Raw genomic sequence first — 18,395 nt, 5'->3', positions numbered from 1 at the left:
AGCGGCGCGGCTGGAGCGATCCGAGCCGAGACTGCAGGGGCTGTCCTGTCCTGTCCTGTCCTGTCCTGTCCTGCCCTGCCCTGTCCTGTCCTGCCCGGGGGTGAGTACCTGCCGGGATGGGGAGGACGAGACGGCGCTTTCCTCAGGGAGCCGGCTGCACTGAGCTCCATCACCCGGGACATGCCGCCGTCGGCCCCCGGGACGGAAGCCCTGCCGTGTCCCCGAACTCCGCTCAGCATCAGCCGGAGTCCCCGGGGCAGAGGGCAGCTCCGGGCCGAGCCAGACCGGGCGCTGAGCTCCGGCAGTAGTGGTCCGCCCGTCCCTTTCCTTGCCGTCGGGGGGAGTCCCGGTGCGTGCCCGGTGCTCGGCAGCCGGCCCGGCCGGCAAGACAGGAGGAGCGGCGGGGCTTTCGGAGCGCTTTGCACCTCGGTTTTGTGTAAGAGTAAACGAAACTGGCCTGTTTGAGTCAAGAAGGGAAGTCTGAGGCCTGGATGCTGAAGGGACGGCAGGTGATGGGGACCTGGCTTTTGGGTCTGGCAGTGCCTTAGCTGCCTTCGGGAAGCTCTGGTCCCTTGAAAAGGGGCAAGAGGGGTGGTAGGGCATTTTGCAGGATGAAGGGAAAACAGAGGTGCTTTCAAATACAAGACTCTGTCCAGTCCCAACAGATGTCTGCATTTCTGGCTGCCTTGTTTGTCTGGCTGAACGAGTATTAACATTTCATTCTTAGTGTTCATATGTGATTATGAATATGCTCATGGGTGGTTATGAATAACTCAGAGCAGATTTTCTAGAAAACTGGGTTTATATGCAAAATATAATAGCTTTTACTCCTTTCTTGGACATCATCATGGCCAGATCTACGAGTGGGTGCAGAATGTAGCGTTCTTTGATTGCTTCCTATGAATTGATATTCATTTTCTTTCCTGCCAAGAAGAATTAGTACTCATGTATATTTGAGATAACAGCATGTAACTGTGTGATACCAAGAAAGGAGATGACTGGAAGAATAACACCTATCTAAAATGGACATTCACATTTCTTGTTCCTGTTCTTTAGATGGTATTTTAGGAACCATTTCTTAAGCTCTCGGGGATCAAAATGGCAATATATGACTTTTTAGGATAAGAATACAATTTGAAAGATGCTGCTTTCTGACCGATGGTGTTACTCGCTATTTAAATAGTTTTACATGGAAGTGGTGAGACTACAAAATGAGCACAACTTTTTTTATTCAAAACAGACCAGGCTAAAGGTCATCCTTAGGAAATTATGGTTTAGATGCCTGACACCTCTGATTACCTTCTCACCTTATTTTTTTTCACAGCCTGCCTTGTATGACCACTGCTCTGAAACTGAAATTGCATGTTAAGTCATATGGCAAATGTATCCTGTGTTTTGGCTGAGACTAAAACTGCAGGTTAACCTCTGTTGTCGTAAGAGATCTTCATGAAGAAACTAAGCATGATACATAAGATCTCTTGAAACATTAAAATGGCAATAATGTGATAACAGTATCTTCTGGCACTGCAGATAAACATGATGCTATGAAACACAACTGTGTATTATATCAGTCTTGGAAATTTTGGGTGCAGCGGGGTTTGGCTCCATATCTCACACCTTTCATTATATTGTAACAGTAACCAAGATCTTCTCCAAAAGAAGTAGTAGTTGCCACTGGAGAAGAAATAATAGGGAGGGAAGAGAATCTGCTGGGTGAAAAGAGTCACCCGAATTGCTTGCCAGCATGGGCAGCGGGCCTGTGCTCGCCAGTGCTCGCACCTACACTGTGCTGGACACACCATGAGACTGGGAAAGAGGGCACTGGATAAATCATGGAAGTACAAGGCCATGGGGAGACTGTAAGACATTACCGAATCCATTCGGTGCATTGTGGCAGTGCACCTAAACCAGATCTGAGAGAGGTTTCTGTCACCTCTCTCTATCCTCTAAGGAAGAGAGTCCCACAGTGCTCCTGCAGAGAAATCGTCCCATTTTCAGCTAGTCACACAGTCAGCATAGATCTCATGTAAAACAAATGGATTACTTCATGTGTTTCCAGTGTCAACACAGGGAACAAACTGATCATTTCTCTTTTTATAAACTCCTTTTATACCTTGGAGTGCTGTGGCTCTCTCCCGGTATTCTGCATGAAATGAACATAATTCATTTAACTTCTCTTCCTCCAGGGCTGTATTTTCTAAACCACTGGAGACAATGCCCAGTATGCTCCGACCTCCCTAGTGATAACTAGTGATAACTAGTACAGAATATGCTATTCCGATGGAGGCCTTACCTATGCCAAGCAGAGTAAAACCAATCCTTCCCATGCCATCTCTCATAATATAAGACAAGGATTTTTTTTACAATGGCATTGAATTGTGAACTGTTTTTTTAGCTTACAGTCTGCTATAACCCCACCAATGCTTTCCTGCTACCAAACTAGGCATTCCTTACTTTCTTCTAAATATTCCACACCAGGCTCATCTCTGTTGAATTTCCTTTTATTTTTGTTAGTACTTCTTTTACTTGCCAAGATCATCTTAAATTCTTACCATTCCTGCTGCCCTCTGCCACAAATGTTTTCTTCCACTCCCTTCCAGTTCAGTGTCACAGGAGACTGTACCAACTCATGTTTGGTCCCACTCTCCAAGTTGCTAATGGAAAATATGGATAACCTCCGAGTATGACAGAAAATCAGCATAATGTTGGCATTATTCAAAACCAGTTTCTGACAGTGAGAAGACAACTGCTGTGCCAAGTATGAAAGTGCTGGACCAGATACACTTTTCCATTATCTTTTATCTGGCCCATCAATTTTCTTTGATTCTTTGGTCATCCCTGTAGTGCAGAGACGACAAAGCAAGGTGCAGAAATTACTGAGGCAGTGTTAATTTGATCCGATAAACTCCTCTCAGCACCAAATGTGGGGTTGCCACTTTTATGCAGTTTTGCAGAGAAGCCATTTCTGGTTACACTTGCATTTTGGGCTGCCTCCCAAGATGTGGCCCCCACGTGAGCCATCTCTGACGAGAAACTTAATTCCCAGGGAGCAACAGCATTGCTCCTGCCTAGGTCTGGCTTCTGGGAACCCCCTCTTGGGGAGTGGGGGGGCTCCGCATGAGGGGAGCAATGCAGTTCAGTTTCTATATCTGTTTTGATAGCTTTTGCTGATAGCGTCGAGCATCTTGATATCTCATGTAGCCTATCTCAGTGTTTGGCACTTCTCATCTAGACCATATTTCTGTAATTTATCACAGAGAGAATGATGTCACATATCTTGATTTCAGAAGGCTTATCATTTGTGCAGCTTTTGCTTCATTTACTATGACAGTTAACCCCTTAATTGCCAAGATTATTCTTGACAAACTCATGTTCACAAAAGGCAAGAAAGTACTGAACGCTCCAGCTTTTCCTCCTGTGCCCTTTGTCTGTGCCATGTTTGTGTTACTGACAAATCACTTATTTTTGAAAGCAAGAATAAAGCTTGCTTGAGCTTTAGATATGCCCAGTCAGGAACATATTCTCTGGCCAGTGTGTCCCTAATTACATCTATATCTTGTCTTGACTTCAGTGGTACTTTGAATGGGCTTGTAAAATCCATGGGCTGCTAAGTAGTGTAGAGTAATTGCCATAAAGCCTGTCAGGCCTGACATATCCTGGGGCTGAGGCTGTGGGTAGGCATGTGTGGCTGTGGGGGTTATTTCCTGACTGAAAATATTTTGGTCCAGTTATAGTTGTGTAGATTTTGCAGTAGGATCCAGAACTGAGCCTCATGCGTACTGGCCCATGTGAACAAATACCAGTAAAACACCCTGTATTTAACCTTAAAGGGATTTTTTAAAGTCACAAGTACTTGATCTCAGATTGTAACACTGTATTAGAAACTTTAAATATATGTGTATTTTAAAAAGTAATGCTGTTGTGCCAATTTAAAAATGTCTGTTGAGCATGTTGCTTCTGACTGATGATCACATGCAACCTCATATTTCTACTCGGATACCAACATAATGTCTTAATCGCTTATAAATACCAACATGTGGTAGCAATAGTAGTTACATAAATGTGGTATGTAAATAGCTATTTTGCTGAGCCAATGTGATTCAGGGAAGCCAAGGTGATTAATTAGATAATGTATATACTCACAGCACTGTAGTGACAGCACTGCCTGTGAGTTTGTCGTCTGATTTCCTTGCGCAGTGACTCATAACGATGCCGAGCTGTAGTAATTGCCAAGAAATGCACGGATGGCTGTCTCACTGTTTATGTTAGTGGTATGGTTCTGTCTTAACTACATGACAAGCCCTTGGAGGTAGAGCTCATGCTCCCCTTGTCTCTATCCAGGCTAATTTTACTTGAAGACCTTGGTGTTGCCTATGGCAGGAAGGACAGGGACACTGCAGTAGTCAGCCTACAGTGCACTGTATGTGCTGGAAAGCACTGAATGGAGAGCGATGGTGGGATTGTTTTTCTCCCCCTTGAGTAAAATACAATCCTGCACATGTTCATCTACTCTTTGTAATGACATTCTGGTTTTAGCAAGCTGTGCGTATTAAAACCAACTAGAGTCAGCTCACAGGTCTCAAGGGTTTAGCAGGTTCTCAACATCTGTAGTTCCTAACTATATATTCTATTTCTAGCTGCCTTAGGAAAAGGAAGTGGCTAAATTTGGGGTGTGCGTTAGCCCTTCCTGTTCTTAACTTCCATTTGTATATAGAAACACGATGACTGTTGGAGAGAGTTCCCAATTTTGGGCAGGGGTTCAAACAATGCACGTGAAAACACTTTGCAATGGATCATGTAGTGAAGATGGAGAAACTCTTTTTGTCTACAGGCCTGGTACAGCCTCCCCCCAGCCAAACAAAACCAAATCTATTTACAGTTGCTCATTAGACTTTTGAGAAAATGTCGAGAGGAAATACTGAGAATCCATTTTATTGTCTGTCCAGGATTGTGGTGATCCACAGCTCTCTAGTGAAAATTCAGACAACCCAGCAAGTAGTAGTGGTCAACCTATATACAACAAGCTGTCCTCTCCAAGGCAAGAATAATGTTTACTCAGCATGTGGTACTCTGTAGTAACAAGTTAAAACTTCAGAATTTTTGTCAGTCTCATCATAAATATGTGAAAAATGCAATGCATATTATGTCTGCTTCTAATGCATGACAGCAGCTTCCCACAGTTTTGATACTGACGTCTGGAAAACCTGACAACCTGTCCATGGAAAACACCATCTGGTTAACCTTATAGAATACCTCTGGGAAGTATGAGATGCACCCTAGATCCTTGAATCTATAATACGCTGTCATACAAAAATTGAGAGTTACTTTACATTGAAGAGACTGAATACTGGTAAAGAAACTGGGATAAGTCAAAGAAAAACCTCCAAAGCTATCAGTATTCAAGCAATGTTACTTTGACTTAGAGGCAACAAACTATTTGAATGTTAATTTTTTCACCCTAGGCTTTTCTTAGCCTTTATGGTAGGAAGGGAACCGCTAGGGACTTGGAGATTCTGACAGCTGCAGAAATAGCCTGCAAAGAATGGAGCCATCCTTACTTCTCTGAATATATCGGCTTGTAATAAATCACATGTTCTGGTACAAAACAAGAAGTTGACACTTCATGCAAGCTTTTGAAAAAAACCCCAAACAACTGAGACATTTGCAACTGCGTACACTTCTCACTAGGGTGATGGAAAGTATATAGGAGGTATTCAGCTGTACACAGGCTTTGACTACAGTATGAAGTGGGTAGTGTCTAATAGTCTATAGGTACATTTGCTGCATCTTGCTGGTGTTCTGTGTTAGCTGATGTATTTTCAAATTTTCAATAGAGATGTCTATTTTTAAACACTGCCCAATCCAAAAAACTTCAGAGAAGATAACTTTGTTTCAGCAAGGCCACAAAAAGGTTTTGAAATGCTGGTCTCTGTCATAGTTGTTAATATTAGAGTTAATACAGAAATGTGATCTTAAAACAGCTCCAGAAGGCAAGCTGTTTTAATAAATAGATTATGATTTTTGGTGTTGTTTTCTTGAGCTCTTACAAATGAGAAGCAACAAGAAAGAGGAGTGATTTGAGAAATTCAAGCCTGCTGTTCCACCAGTGATGGACATGACTGGTGAAACAGGGAATTTGGTCTGAAAAGATGACTAGCACTCTGTTACGAGTCAATTAGTAGCTCTTCTGAAAAGAGGACAAGGTACTGTGAACAATAGTCTGTTTTCCAAGTTAATGGATATTGTCAAATCTATTATTGGACAACAGATACCAGGCAAAGTTATTAAATCTAGTTTAAGACAGTTGTTTCCAAACCAGAAGATACTAAAGAATTATGATTAAATCTAAGTCTCCAACTCTTAAATGTAAGGCTTCAGCTGCATTTAACTCTTCTTTTACATATACGTGATTTGCATTTTTGTGCAAGAGCAGCACACTATGTGCCTTATAATGGACTGTGTTTGACTCAGCCAGTCCACCTGAGTGGATTTCCGTCAATACTGCATCCTCTACAAGCAGTATGGGAAGTACTGGAATGTGCTGACACATGCTGGGCTATGAAGTAATTCTGCCTAGGAGCAGGTGATTTCCTAATTGTCCACCACTTGTTTCTTGGATCACATCTGTTGTGTGTCATGCAACCAAGAGCACGTGTCATTCAGAGACAGGATGAGCCATGTGGGTTTGTAGTGGAGCACAAAAGGACTTTTACATTCTGAGGGAGAGAAGAACTGCTGATAGAAATTATTTTTAACTGGCTTGTTCTGAAGTATCTGTTGCTCCTCAAAAAGGCCACTTCAACTGAAGTAGAAGCCTCATCTTATAAGGTCCTACTCAAGGCTGAAAAGATTACTGGCTAGACTTTTGGTAATCCACAAGATGATATTAACTAGCAGCTGCCTTTTATGAATGCTGTAAAAAGAAAAAATGTACACTGGCTTCCTTCCCAGCTGCTGGTGATGAAATATGGATGCTGCGCTGAAACTGCTGCTTTATTTCACCGTTTGTTCCCAAACTCAGTGATGCGGATATACAAATGCTAAAGCTGAAATAAATACTGGTGTGTAACTCATTTGTTTCTATAGAAATAACTTTTCATCCTTAAGTTATTTCTACATAGATAGCAGGCTGCAGAATGTTAGCACAGCCATGGAAATATGCTATGCAGGACTCCTCTTTGCACAATATGAAGCTAACAGAAAGGGGGTTTCTGTGTAGGCAGAGTTTTTGATTTTCAGAGTGGATTTCCTTTTCTGCCTGAAATCCCATGTCCTGCAGAGCTGTGTGGGGCTGCAGTCTTACAGGACAGCTTGCATCTTTCTCATGCATTGTGGGAAAGCTAGTCATTGTGGTGATTAATACTGAGAAGCAGCATGCTAACATAAAGAGATGAGTACTGAACATGTCCTCAGCTGACTGTACTTGGTGGGTATCTGGCTTCAAAGCTGCAACCTCTGCAGCCATTACCTGGCCTGTATTTCCTCAGTGTGTGAGTGTATGTTTGGGTGTACACACCATGATGGACTGCAGAAGGAACTTGATTTTTACAAGGATAGATTTATCTAGCCCAAAAATACAAACATGGAAGCACATGTTCCAGTTTGAATATACACAGTATTTTAAAAGAAAATCAAACTGACAGCTGAACTTTTAAAACACACACTCTTAGAATTAAGGTATTTACACTCTTGGGGCTGTTACTCCAGAGTACAGAGTAGTTGGTGTCTTGATATTCTAATGTTTTAGATGTATCTGAAATAAACCTGTGCAAGTAGTTGAATATATTTAGCACTCATGTTCAAATTAGTAAACTTTTGACCTAAGGCTGAATGCTAGAACAATTTAGACTGGACTTTTGGAGGTCATCTAGTCCAGCACCCCTCAAAACACGCAGGGGTAGTGCAGGTTGTTGAAGGTTATGTTCACTTGAGTTTTGAATGTCAAGGATGCAAATTCCCAAACTTCTCTGGGCACCTTTTACAGTGTTTTTGAAAGGTTTTTTAAAACTTTTTTTCCCCTCAACTGGCTGGCTGGCTTTTGCTTTGGTTCCACTTGGGCCTGTTATCTCTTGTGCTGTCTCTGTACATCTCCATGAAGGGTCTACCCTTGCATGATGCAGATCTCCCCTGAGCTTCCTGTTTTCCAGGCTGAACATTCCCAGTTCTCTCCACTTCTCCTCGTACACCAGGTGCTCCAGCACCTCTGACCATTTTGGTGGCCTCCCTTGCAGTCACTCCAGTGTGTCCGTGTCTCTTGTGTTGGGGAGCCCCAGCACTAATACAGCACTTCAAGATATGGACTCTTCAAGTGTCAGATGCGAGGGGTCAATTCCCTCGACCACTTTTTCTATGGCAGCCTAGGATGCTGTTGGCCTCCTTTGCCACAAGGGCGCATTGCTGACTCATGTTCAACTTGATGTCCACCAGCACACCAAGGACCTTTTCTGCAGAGCTGCTTTCTAGCCAGGGAGCTCAACTTCCACTGCTGCACCGGGCTCTACATTAAGGGAGATATTGCTGTTTATTTTAAAGAATGAGTGCTGAGGCTATCCCTAACAGCTAGTAATGTACTATATTAATATATGGCTCTTTTAATTACAAATTGTGAGTTTCTCAAAGCAGCAGTTTGCAAATGCCTCAAATAAATTTACTATGTTTCTTGAGCAAAAGTTGCTCAAGAAACCTGAAATCTAAACATTTTCTTGAACCTCACAGATCTCTTTGGCCAAATATTGCAAATGCTAACCTACAGAGTAATTGAGCATGCTCTAGCATAAAGCTGAACACATGTCCTCTAATTTGTGATGTTTGTGGCCTAATATGGTGCTGAAATACAGGCAGAAAGTCATTCACTTCCTGTCCTCCATCCTGTCCAGACACTGTAGGTCGATAAGGAGAGCATTTTGAAAATGTGAAGATGAAGTGGAAAGCAGGCTAGCACTTTAGAAACAGAGAAAAAGACAGGAGTCAGGGAGAATGAAAGAAGATGTCAAAAAGTCCCTGATTTTGCAGGACTGAGGTCAGGCTTGAAGAGATGGCATCTATTTGTTAGGACAAAAGTGCGATCACTTTAGCTGTGGAGCCATTTCCCTGATAGGTACAGGTCCTCAATGCAGACTTAAAAGATTCTAATGTTGATCAGCTTGAATGTAAGTTTTGGTATGTAGTTTCAAATAATGTAGGCTTTTAGAGCTAAGCACTTGGAAACTGGGAAACCCCAGGTTGAAGATTGTCAGTGCAACTGTAATTTGATCAGTCTGTTCACATTTAGAATTGGATTCTACTGGATCTACTGGACTGAGGAGATCGTGGGTGATGCTGTACATATCACTGGAGATGAGCTTCTCACAAGTGTCCTCGATCCATGTGTTCATTCACTGATGTCCAGCTTGTTACTTCGTGATCTTACTCAGCAAAGTGCCTGAGGCTTCCAGCAGTGACCAAAGTCAGAAGGACCTGACTTCTGAACATACCAGGTACAAAAAACTGTGCTACAGGTTTCTCAGGTGGGCATCATAACTCATCGAGAGTGATAGTGTTGTCCTTAATCACTCCTGGCTGAAACCTGTCTGTGGATGGGGCTGTTAGATCTGCCCTCCCCCAAAAGACTGTTGAATTTATGGAGCTTTCCAGAGATTTCACAGGAGAAATCCCTGAGGAAATGAACAGTAGTAACATAGTAAATGAGATATCTGTCCATGAACTGAACTATGAATATTAAATTTTATGTTGTACAACTTCTATTCAGCACATGCAGACTATAGGCAGAGACTTGGTGGAAGTGATAAGGCATAGGCCGGTGTTTAATTGTATAATCTTCCTGTGTGTAGGCAACATCGTGGTGCAATCTGAGGCCACACTTGACAGCTCATTACTCTTCTTTTAATGCTTCACTTTTTAACCTTTTGTGTTGTATTAAAGAAAAACATTTTTACAGAGGTGCTGCAGAATTAGTATATTGTTGAGCCAGTTGTTAGTCTGCTCTCTGTGGAAGGCTGATGAAATTCAGTTTTTCTGAAATTCAGGGAATGGTAAGCACAAAGGCAACATCGTCCTGCATACACATGATTTAGTTTACATGAATGACACCTTGCTGGTGGGGATTGTCATTGTAAAGTCATAAAAAACCTTGCTTGATGTTCCCATATGTAGATGCTAAAACCAAAAAGAATAAAATGCTGAACACAACACACGGCAGTTCAAGGATCAGACTAGAAGTGAGAGTATCATCAACTCTAGGGAAGCCAGTCAGAGTCGGGAATGCAGTCAGACAAGCAACATGACTGATTGTCAGAGCCATGTCTACATTTAAGGTGAAAAGCATCTCAGGAACAGTTAGTGATTAGAAGAGATCTAAATAATCCTGAGATCAATAGATGCCTTTGTTCCCTTTCCACTATGCTGCCTAGAAAATGGTTCACTATTTCCAAACAGGAAGGGCAGACGTTCTCACTGTCTCAGTGCCTCTAGGCAAACTTGGACATACAGTTTTAAAGCCAAGTAAAGCTGACTTTTAAGCTGCACCAGACTTTTTCTTTCCTCTTAGATGATGATTTTTCATATTGATGTTGTGGCATGAGGTGAAAGTCTTGATTTTATTGTTGTTGAGTGAGGAGGTAGAAAATCTTTAATATCCTAAAGCTTTCTCCGTGTGATTGAGTTGAATCTATGTGGCTTATGTTTTAAATTCAAACAGTTATCTTACACGTGTGGATTTCTGAATGAAAGCTCTTCTCTCAGGATATTAATGGACATTCCTGTTTTACATTGCTTGTAAAAGAATTGGTTTAAGTTGAAATTCACTTTTTTGCTTCAATGACACTTCTCAAGACCAGTATATACCTCCAATGAACTATACGAGCTCGAGAGGCTGTATTTGTGATAGAATCTTTCCCATCTCCTCCCTAACAGCTTTAACACATCTAACAATCCAATGAAACAGATTATAAATTTGCCATTTTAATTCATACTAGGTCCAGGCCTCTTACACTGGGTATATACACATGCAATTTCTTAATCTGGGAATTACTGACGATCCTTTCAAGGGATGTGTTGTTCGTGGTGGATAGCATGTTTGGAAATGTTGTGAAGATACTTTAATTCCTGGAAAAACAAGTGAATCCTCCAGACACAGAGATCTGGAGATGTCCTGCTTGGTGCTGCTTCTTAATTTGGTTCTCTTTCTTCTTAATTTAAATGAGGTCATGGGATGTGCAGCTTTGGTGATGGGAAATTTTCAGATTTCTGCTTGCTGTTTGGTGCAGGGTTCTTGCTGAAGCTTTCAGATTTAACTTTCTGCAAAGACTTTAGGTCTAGAGTTTCAAATAAACAGCATTCTTAATACAGATTATTCATTCTGTGGCTTTTTAATGAAATCTGTAGTTAAGTACAACTGAGGCAAACACATAGAAAACAGACCTGATCTGTAACAACAGTGTTACTTTATTCCTTCAGTACTATGTTTCCATCATTCACAAAAAAAGAAGGGTTGGATGGATGGTTTTACACACAATACACTGCTATCTCTGTGTTGTTTTGTTTGATGCCTGGTACACTGTGGTCAGTCATAGCATGTGGAGATCCTAAACCTTGCCTTGCCTTTTTCTTTTTTTTTTTTAAATTCTACCCTGATATTTTCCACACCACTTCTTGAAACTGTTCTTTCCCAACTGTCTTGGTAAATGCTGTTCATTGACAGGCTTCCTATCTTCTCCCAGGAAAAGCAAGCTTAGAATGACAGAGGACCTGTGACATTTGGAGCAGTTGATGTAATGAAGGGTCAAGCTCTAGAGATTTCTCTAGTGAGCAGCAGTAGGAAGTGTTCGGTTGTTAACATGCCTACACATACCGATAGCTGAAGACTTCCTATCATTTGCTCAACGGTTTGGTTTTTTCTCCAAGTGAAAGACCGGTATTATGGGGGTTCTTATTATTCTTTTGGAATTGTCTTTGGGATTTGTTGTTTTCTTTCTTGCACTTCTTCAGTTTCTAAGTTTTGTAGTTTATAGAAGAGTGTTCTAGCACCAGGGTCTTGGTTCTGAGATCCATCACTGTATAAAATACTGTGAACAAATTTAAAATCTGGTATTTTGGCTTATCTTTGATGTAGTTATGTTACCTACGATACAGTTATAACTATGATGTAGTTATTAGTTATGAACTTTTAACCCTTGTAAACCAATGTTTTATTTACTTTAAACTTCTTTCCTCCTGTTCCTCTGTTTTACAGGCAGGATGAAAGACCGGCTAAACGAGCTGCGTGAATTTGCCAGGTTACACAACCAACAGTTTTCTGATAGTGAGGATGATGAAAATTCACCCCAAGATGTTCTCCTTTATGAGACTGATTATGCTTTGGAACTTCTTCATAAGGACATACAGAACATCCGGACAGAAAATGACCATCTAAAAGAGGATGTCAAGCGGCTCAGAAAGCAAAACAACCGCTTCCTTACCTCCATGCGCCGTCTTAGTAGCATCAAACGAGATACTAATTGTATTGCCAGAGACATCAAGGCCCGCGGAGAAAGCATCCACAGGAAACTCCAGATAATGAGAGATTTCAGCGAAGATGCAATAACAAAATATGGGGCTATGTCTGTCATTGCCAGGGTAGCAAAGAACCACTATGTTGACCTTATGCATGCCTTTCAGGAAGCTATGTTTGAATACAATGCAACAGAGATGAACCAACGGGAGAACTGCAAGATTCGAATTCAGCGGCAGCTAGAGATCATGGGCAAAGATGTTTCTGGCAACCAGATTGAGGAGATGATTGAGCAAGGCAAGTGGGATGTCTTCTCTGAGAATCTCCTGTCAGATGTTAAGGGGGCTCGCTCAGCCTTGAATGAGATAGAGACACGTCATAAAGAGCTGGTGAAGTTAGAAGGTCGCATTAAGGAAGTTCACGAGCTCTTTCTGCAGGTGGCCCTGCTAGTGGAGGAACAGGCAGACACCTTTGATGTCATTGAGATAAATATGCAAAATGTTGAGGACTATGTAGGAGAAGCTAAAGAGCAAGTGAAAAAAGCTTTGGAATACAGAAGAAAACACCCCCTCAGAACAATCCTCTGCTGCTGCTTATCCTGTTGCAAAAGGTGACTGTTCCACTGAAGCTATCACAGACTGATTTGAATGTATTCAAACTCAAGGCATTCTTTCCAGTGACTTTTCTATAATGACAACCCCTAGAAATGAGGGGGCCATTTTGCAGTTGTTTTTGTTCATTGCCTTTTTTGTAAATGTGCTGATGGCTGTTCTATTTGAGAGCTCCTAGAAATATTAATACAACTATTTTTAATGTGTTTTTAATTGAAATGTACTCTGTTGCTCTAACTAGAGATGAAAGATCTCTGCAGTGATACTTGTTTCAGATAGGCAAGAAAGAGGAATAAATAACTCAGCCTAGGAAAGATGAGAAATTTCAAGAAGTAACTTTATTCTTATTTGTCAGAGTCTGCAGGCGGTGCAGCTTATTGTGTCACCTGGGGTGACACAATACACCACAGAATCAGAAGGTTTCAATTTTAACTAGTTTGGAGGCTGCTTGATGCAAATACTTGAACAGATTTTTGCTGTGTTCATTTTACAAAATACTGAGCCTGTTAGCAGGAGCAGGACACAGAGCTAGTTTTTATTTCAACTTGATTTCCACCTGTCATGAATCTTAACAGAAGTAACTGCACCTTAAATGATACGAATGTTTTGTAAGTGATTGCTTTTCTCCATTTTGAGTACCTGCAATTTGTCAAGGTGGCTAGAAGCAACTGCAACACTGAGGCATCTCACTGAATTTTAACCTGAGCCACTGTATTCTTTCAAAATAGCCATGCTTTTATGCTTCTAATACATTTTTCGGCTAATTAACACTTCAACCAGAAGAGATGCATGCAGTGGCCATCTGCAGAAGCACCCATAAGAAGACAACAGTTGGGGGGGTTTGAGAAAACATTTTAGGGTCTCCTGTGCTGGCACATACACATAAGCATTTGTAATTTTTTTTTTTTTTTTTAATAAGCATTGATTGAGTATGCATTTTTTAAACATATATTTTAAATAACATGAAGGATTAAATTTATTAGCATGCAATAAAAAAACTACGACTTTTCTCCCATTATTAGGAAATCTCTACCTGGGAAAGAAAATACACATATTTCTTCAGTACACCTGAAGAAGAGAGAAAACAGCATTTTAATGTCATTTCAGTGCTCTTTTCAAGCTTAAAAGTTTATCTCTCCTTTTGTGTAAAGGGTGTCTACCCGCAGTAGGTTTGGAATATGAGGTGGGAGTAGAAAATTTGCATCCCTGGAAACCACTGAGCATTGTCAGTGAAACATGTATTCATAAGGTCTGGTGAGCGATTATAGCTCCTGCTTCTGGAGGTTTTCCAACTATAGTATTTCTAGGTGGTTTCCTGATACGCTGTGATCTGTTGCTATCCTTTGAATTAATGCAGGACATTTTTTCTGAAGTTAGCAACTTTTTAAAAAATGCTGATCCTATTTGTACCTATTTTAATAAATATATTTAAACATTTCAAGCATTTTTTATTTGGGAGTTTTCCTCAGGAGATGCGCATAGCCATCTTCCTGTACCAGTCTCAATGAAATTTTTCCCTTCTGATCTTTTGCACAGTAATTTTATATGTGAAAAAATACCCAAACATTTCTTACTATTTGTATTGATATAACAAAATAGCAAAACAAATTCAGCTTCCAAGCTTTCATATCCTAGTGGGAAATGGTCAGCCAGACAGGCTTTTTTACACAAATAGAAGCTAAATGGAAAAATCTTCTCAGAAACTGGAAGTATCTTTGGCTGAAGCACCTGTCTGTGATAACATGGAAGACTGAGGAACACCCGTCTTACAAACTAGAAAGTATTTTGATATTCAGTGATATCCTGATTATATCAGATTAGGTTTGCCTGAGCACCTCTCCAACAACCCAATGTTCAAACCTGAAATGGGAGAAAGGAGGGTGTTGAGCTGGCACCATTACCAGTAGCTTTGGTGATACTCAAGAAGACAAAGTCATTTACTCCTTAGGTACTGCCATTCAAGTCAATGGAACTGTGAGTTGTAAGAGAAATACCCTAATCCTCCGAGGCTCAGCATGGGGGCCTAAATCAATGAAGAGTAAAATATGTATTTCATTTCGTCTGCATATTCTTAGCACTCACCAGTGCTTTTGATAAAAATGTGTACATTTTTTTTTGTTGGTTTCTTTTTTGCACATATATATGTCTACGAATGGAATAAAAGATTTAATAAGAAAAACTGAAAGTGCAGAGTGTTATGCATTGAATCAGCAGCTCTGATCTAGTTTAAGAGCTGCTGGACTAAACTCTGAGTTGGTGAAAGGGCATTAAAAATACCTAAAAAAAGTAATACTAATATTTGTCACCACAGTAAATCAAATGTGTTGCATATTGAGATAGAGACCATACTTTCTCCTATAAAAAAACATGAAAAATTAGTTTCATACATTCTAAGATGATTCTCTACTGCAAGAAAAAAATCAAATTTATTCTGGCAGTTCTGAGAGATCTTGCTGGTTTCATTAGTAGATATGCAAAGCTTATAGTCCAATTTGAGGCACAGGAAAAGAGAGCAAAAGCATAAAGAAAAGGTAATTGTAGACATTCTCTCCTGACTTAAGGCTGCTGCTGCAAGGAAGAAACTGAAAATTATTGAAATACCAGCTTGAGACCTTTTAAAACTATCTTAAAGTTGATTGTGAATTACAGGCACTTAAAGGTTACTTCCAGTAACTGAAGAAATCATTCTCTTCTTGCAAATGTGTTCATTGCTTAATACTATGGGGGTTTTTCTATCTTTCAGTTGTGTAAGAACTCAAATGTTGCCAGCCCATGGTCTTGCCTAGTCACAGTTAAACAGACTTCTGAAAAATACTAATCATACTGTAGCTGCAAAGACTCATGCCACAGGATGAGTGGAAGAAGACGATAAAGTAGCTTGATGATATGTTAGCATACTACTAACAGAAGCCGCAGAATGGATGTCTTTATGCTTGCTAAGGAAAGCTGCCTTTCGTGCTGAAAGTCAGCACAACTCCTATGGAGATGTGCATAGCATATAACTGGGTTTGAGGAGATAGTAGTTAAAATGTGAGAAGGGTTGCTTTACCTTTTAGTATTGCTGTTACTTTGGTTTTGTGTCCTACTGAAAGCAGCAGAAGTTCCACACACACGCCCTCCCGGAATCTCAGCCCTTTCTGAGGAGGAGAAAGGAGAACTGGCAACTAGGCACACCTTGCTCATTCTAAAAATGGAAGAGAACATTGCATAAATATAAAAGAAAAAAAAAATCCCCTATTACAAAATTTAATGTTTGTATGTAATGGTGAACTTTCTGGACATGTGTATGGGTATCTATTTCATTTCAGGGGATTTTTTTAAAAAACATGGGTTTAATTTTAGCAAAATGGGAGTGAACAACGGCTACCTCAAAGTGAGGGACCCAGACTATGGACACACTTGAACACTTGAGCAGGCATCTCTCTGGCACATGTCTTGGGAGAAACTTCTTGAACTAAAGGTATAGGTTTAAGGCCCAGATTTTTTTTTTTTTTTTTTTTTCTGGAGGCTGAAATGAGTGGCTAAGCTAAATTGCCGTTTTTCAAATCTAACCTCCATTAAGGATGTTTTGAATGCACAGTCCAAGTTGTACTTTATAATTTCTTGAAAACAAAAGAGGTTCTCTAGATTTTTGAACCATGGGAGATATTTGGAATTGATTTGTAGAAAGGAAAAAGCTACACATGATTGTGTTTCTCTAGGAAAGTATCACAGATCCGATGAAAGCAGGAAACAGTAACATTTAATAAATAATATGTGTGGTGATTACAGTTCATCTATTTCTGATGTAATGTGATTTTCATGTGGAGCCATGGCATTTGTTTCGCTAATATGTAAGAAGGCAATAGGAGATCTATATTCTTCCATGTTTCTGACATATTATATAGTGTCTTTGTAATAGTTGAGCTGAAGCCAGTAACAGCCAGTGGAAGACATCTCTGCTTGTCACACTTTATAGTGCCTCCATTGTCAGGGCACAAAGTCTTAACAGGAAAAAGTAACATTTTACTGCATTTCTCAGAAATAATGTTAGACATGAACAGAGAATCAGATAACCTAACTGATGATATTTCTCTACTCCATACTTTGCTGATGGACACAGCCCTACTGCACGGGGGTGTGGGGTGGGGGAGTGTGCAGCTATGGTACGATGCCCATTTCGAGCAAGTGATACAGACTGCTAGTTCCAGTCAAAGAGCTGTTCTTCCATTTACGGGCTCCAGCGTGTGAATAAAAGTAAGGAAAAAGAAGGTGTGAGTTTCACATCCGTTCTTTAGGTAAGTAAAATGTTAACAATTCACTATTGTTGTATGTGAGAAGTATTTTCCTCCACAAGCATACCTCGTGCACTGCGGGGTTCTGCGCGCTAACAGCTGAAGAGGTCAAGCACCACCGGCACCTGCAAATCCGAGGCGCAGACCCCTTACAGAGGGCCACCTACAGGCGGGGGCTGTCTGACGCCCAAGCAGGGGGGTGTGCGTATGCTCCCGTTCCGCTCCTCGGCAAGCAGGTGGCCTCCGCCTGCCTCCCCCACTTTGCTGGAGGCTGTCAGAGCCCAGCGCCCCCAGCCTGTGCCGCGCCGAGTATTTGTTTCTTATCCCTCGGGGTGGAGGCTCAAAGGCGGCGAAGTCTGGTGGGACGGAGGATGTCCCGTTTTCTCCTGTGGAAAATGGAGAGAAAAGGCGGCGAGAGCGGGAGCCGGCGCGGGGGGACTGGGCATCGCCCAAAGGCGAGGGGGAACCTTCCCATTCCCGCTCTGATGCGGGGACGAAGGGGAGGTCGCAGTGCAGGCACTGACCGCCGTATTGCAGTAGCTGCTTCCGCAGACCTGGCGTGCAGTGGGGATTGGAAAGGAATGTTTCATCGGCAATACTTTTCTCCTCATTAAGCATAATTGACAGCTTTGGACTTTGCTGTTTTCGGTTTTCCTTCTATGAGCAAGGGAAGAGGCATTCCAGGAAACATTTGGAAGGAATAAGTATCATGTCAGTACGTAACACCGGTCACCCCAAGAGCACCTGTCAGTTGATATTACACCGGGCAGCACCGCCGGGGGCTGAGGGGCGGAGCGCGAAAACACCGAAGTTGGTTTACTTTTCGGAGCCTTATCGGCGCAACTTCTCCACAGCCCTCTCATTCCCCCGATGAACGCCGCCGGCCCTCCCTGCCTTCTCTCTCTCTTCCGCCCGCCTCGCTTCAGGCCGACCCTGGACCCACACTTGCTTGAGAGCGGGGCGGCGGGAACCGGCCTCGTACCTCCCCGGCCCCGAGGCGGCGCGGCGCGGCCCTGCCACCCC

General features: G+C 41.7%; 1 protein-coding gene across 1 annotated transcript; it reads left to right on the top strand.

Annotated features, from left to right (window-relative positions):
• Window positions 1-9,424: 9,424 nt before the first annotated feature.
• On the top strand, window positions 9,425-13,407 carry STX11 (syntaxin 11). The gene is made up of 2 exons (XM_026845532.1): window positions 9,425-9,476; window positions 12,230-13,407. Exon 2 carries the CDS (start codon window positions 12,235-12,237, stop codon window positions 13,099-13,101), a length of 867 nt encoding a protein of 288 aa, XP_026701333.1. The 5' UTR covers window positions 9,425-9,476; window positions 12,230-12,234; the 3' UTR covers window positions 13,102-13,407.
• Window positions 13,408-18,395: the final 4,988 nt, after the last annotated feature.

Source organism: Athene cunicularia, assembly GCF_003259725.1.
Source record: "Athene cunicularia isolate RWA chromosome 3 unlocalized genomic scaffold, athCun1 chr3_part1, whole genome shotgun sequence".
NCBI classification, from domain to species: Eukaryota; Metazoa; Chordata; class Aves; order Strigiformes; family Strigidae; genus Athene; species Athene cunicularia.
The sequence above is the reverse complement of the archived record's forward strand: the minus strand, read 5'-3'. Positions and strand labels throughout refer to the sequence as shown.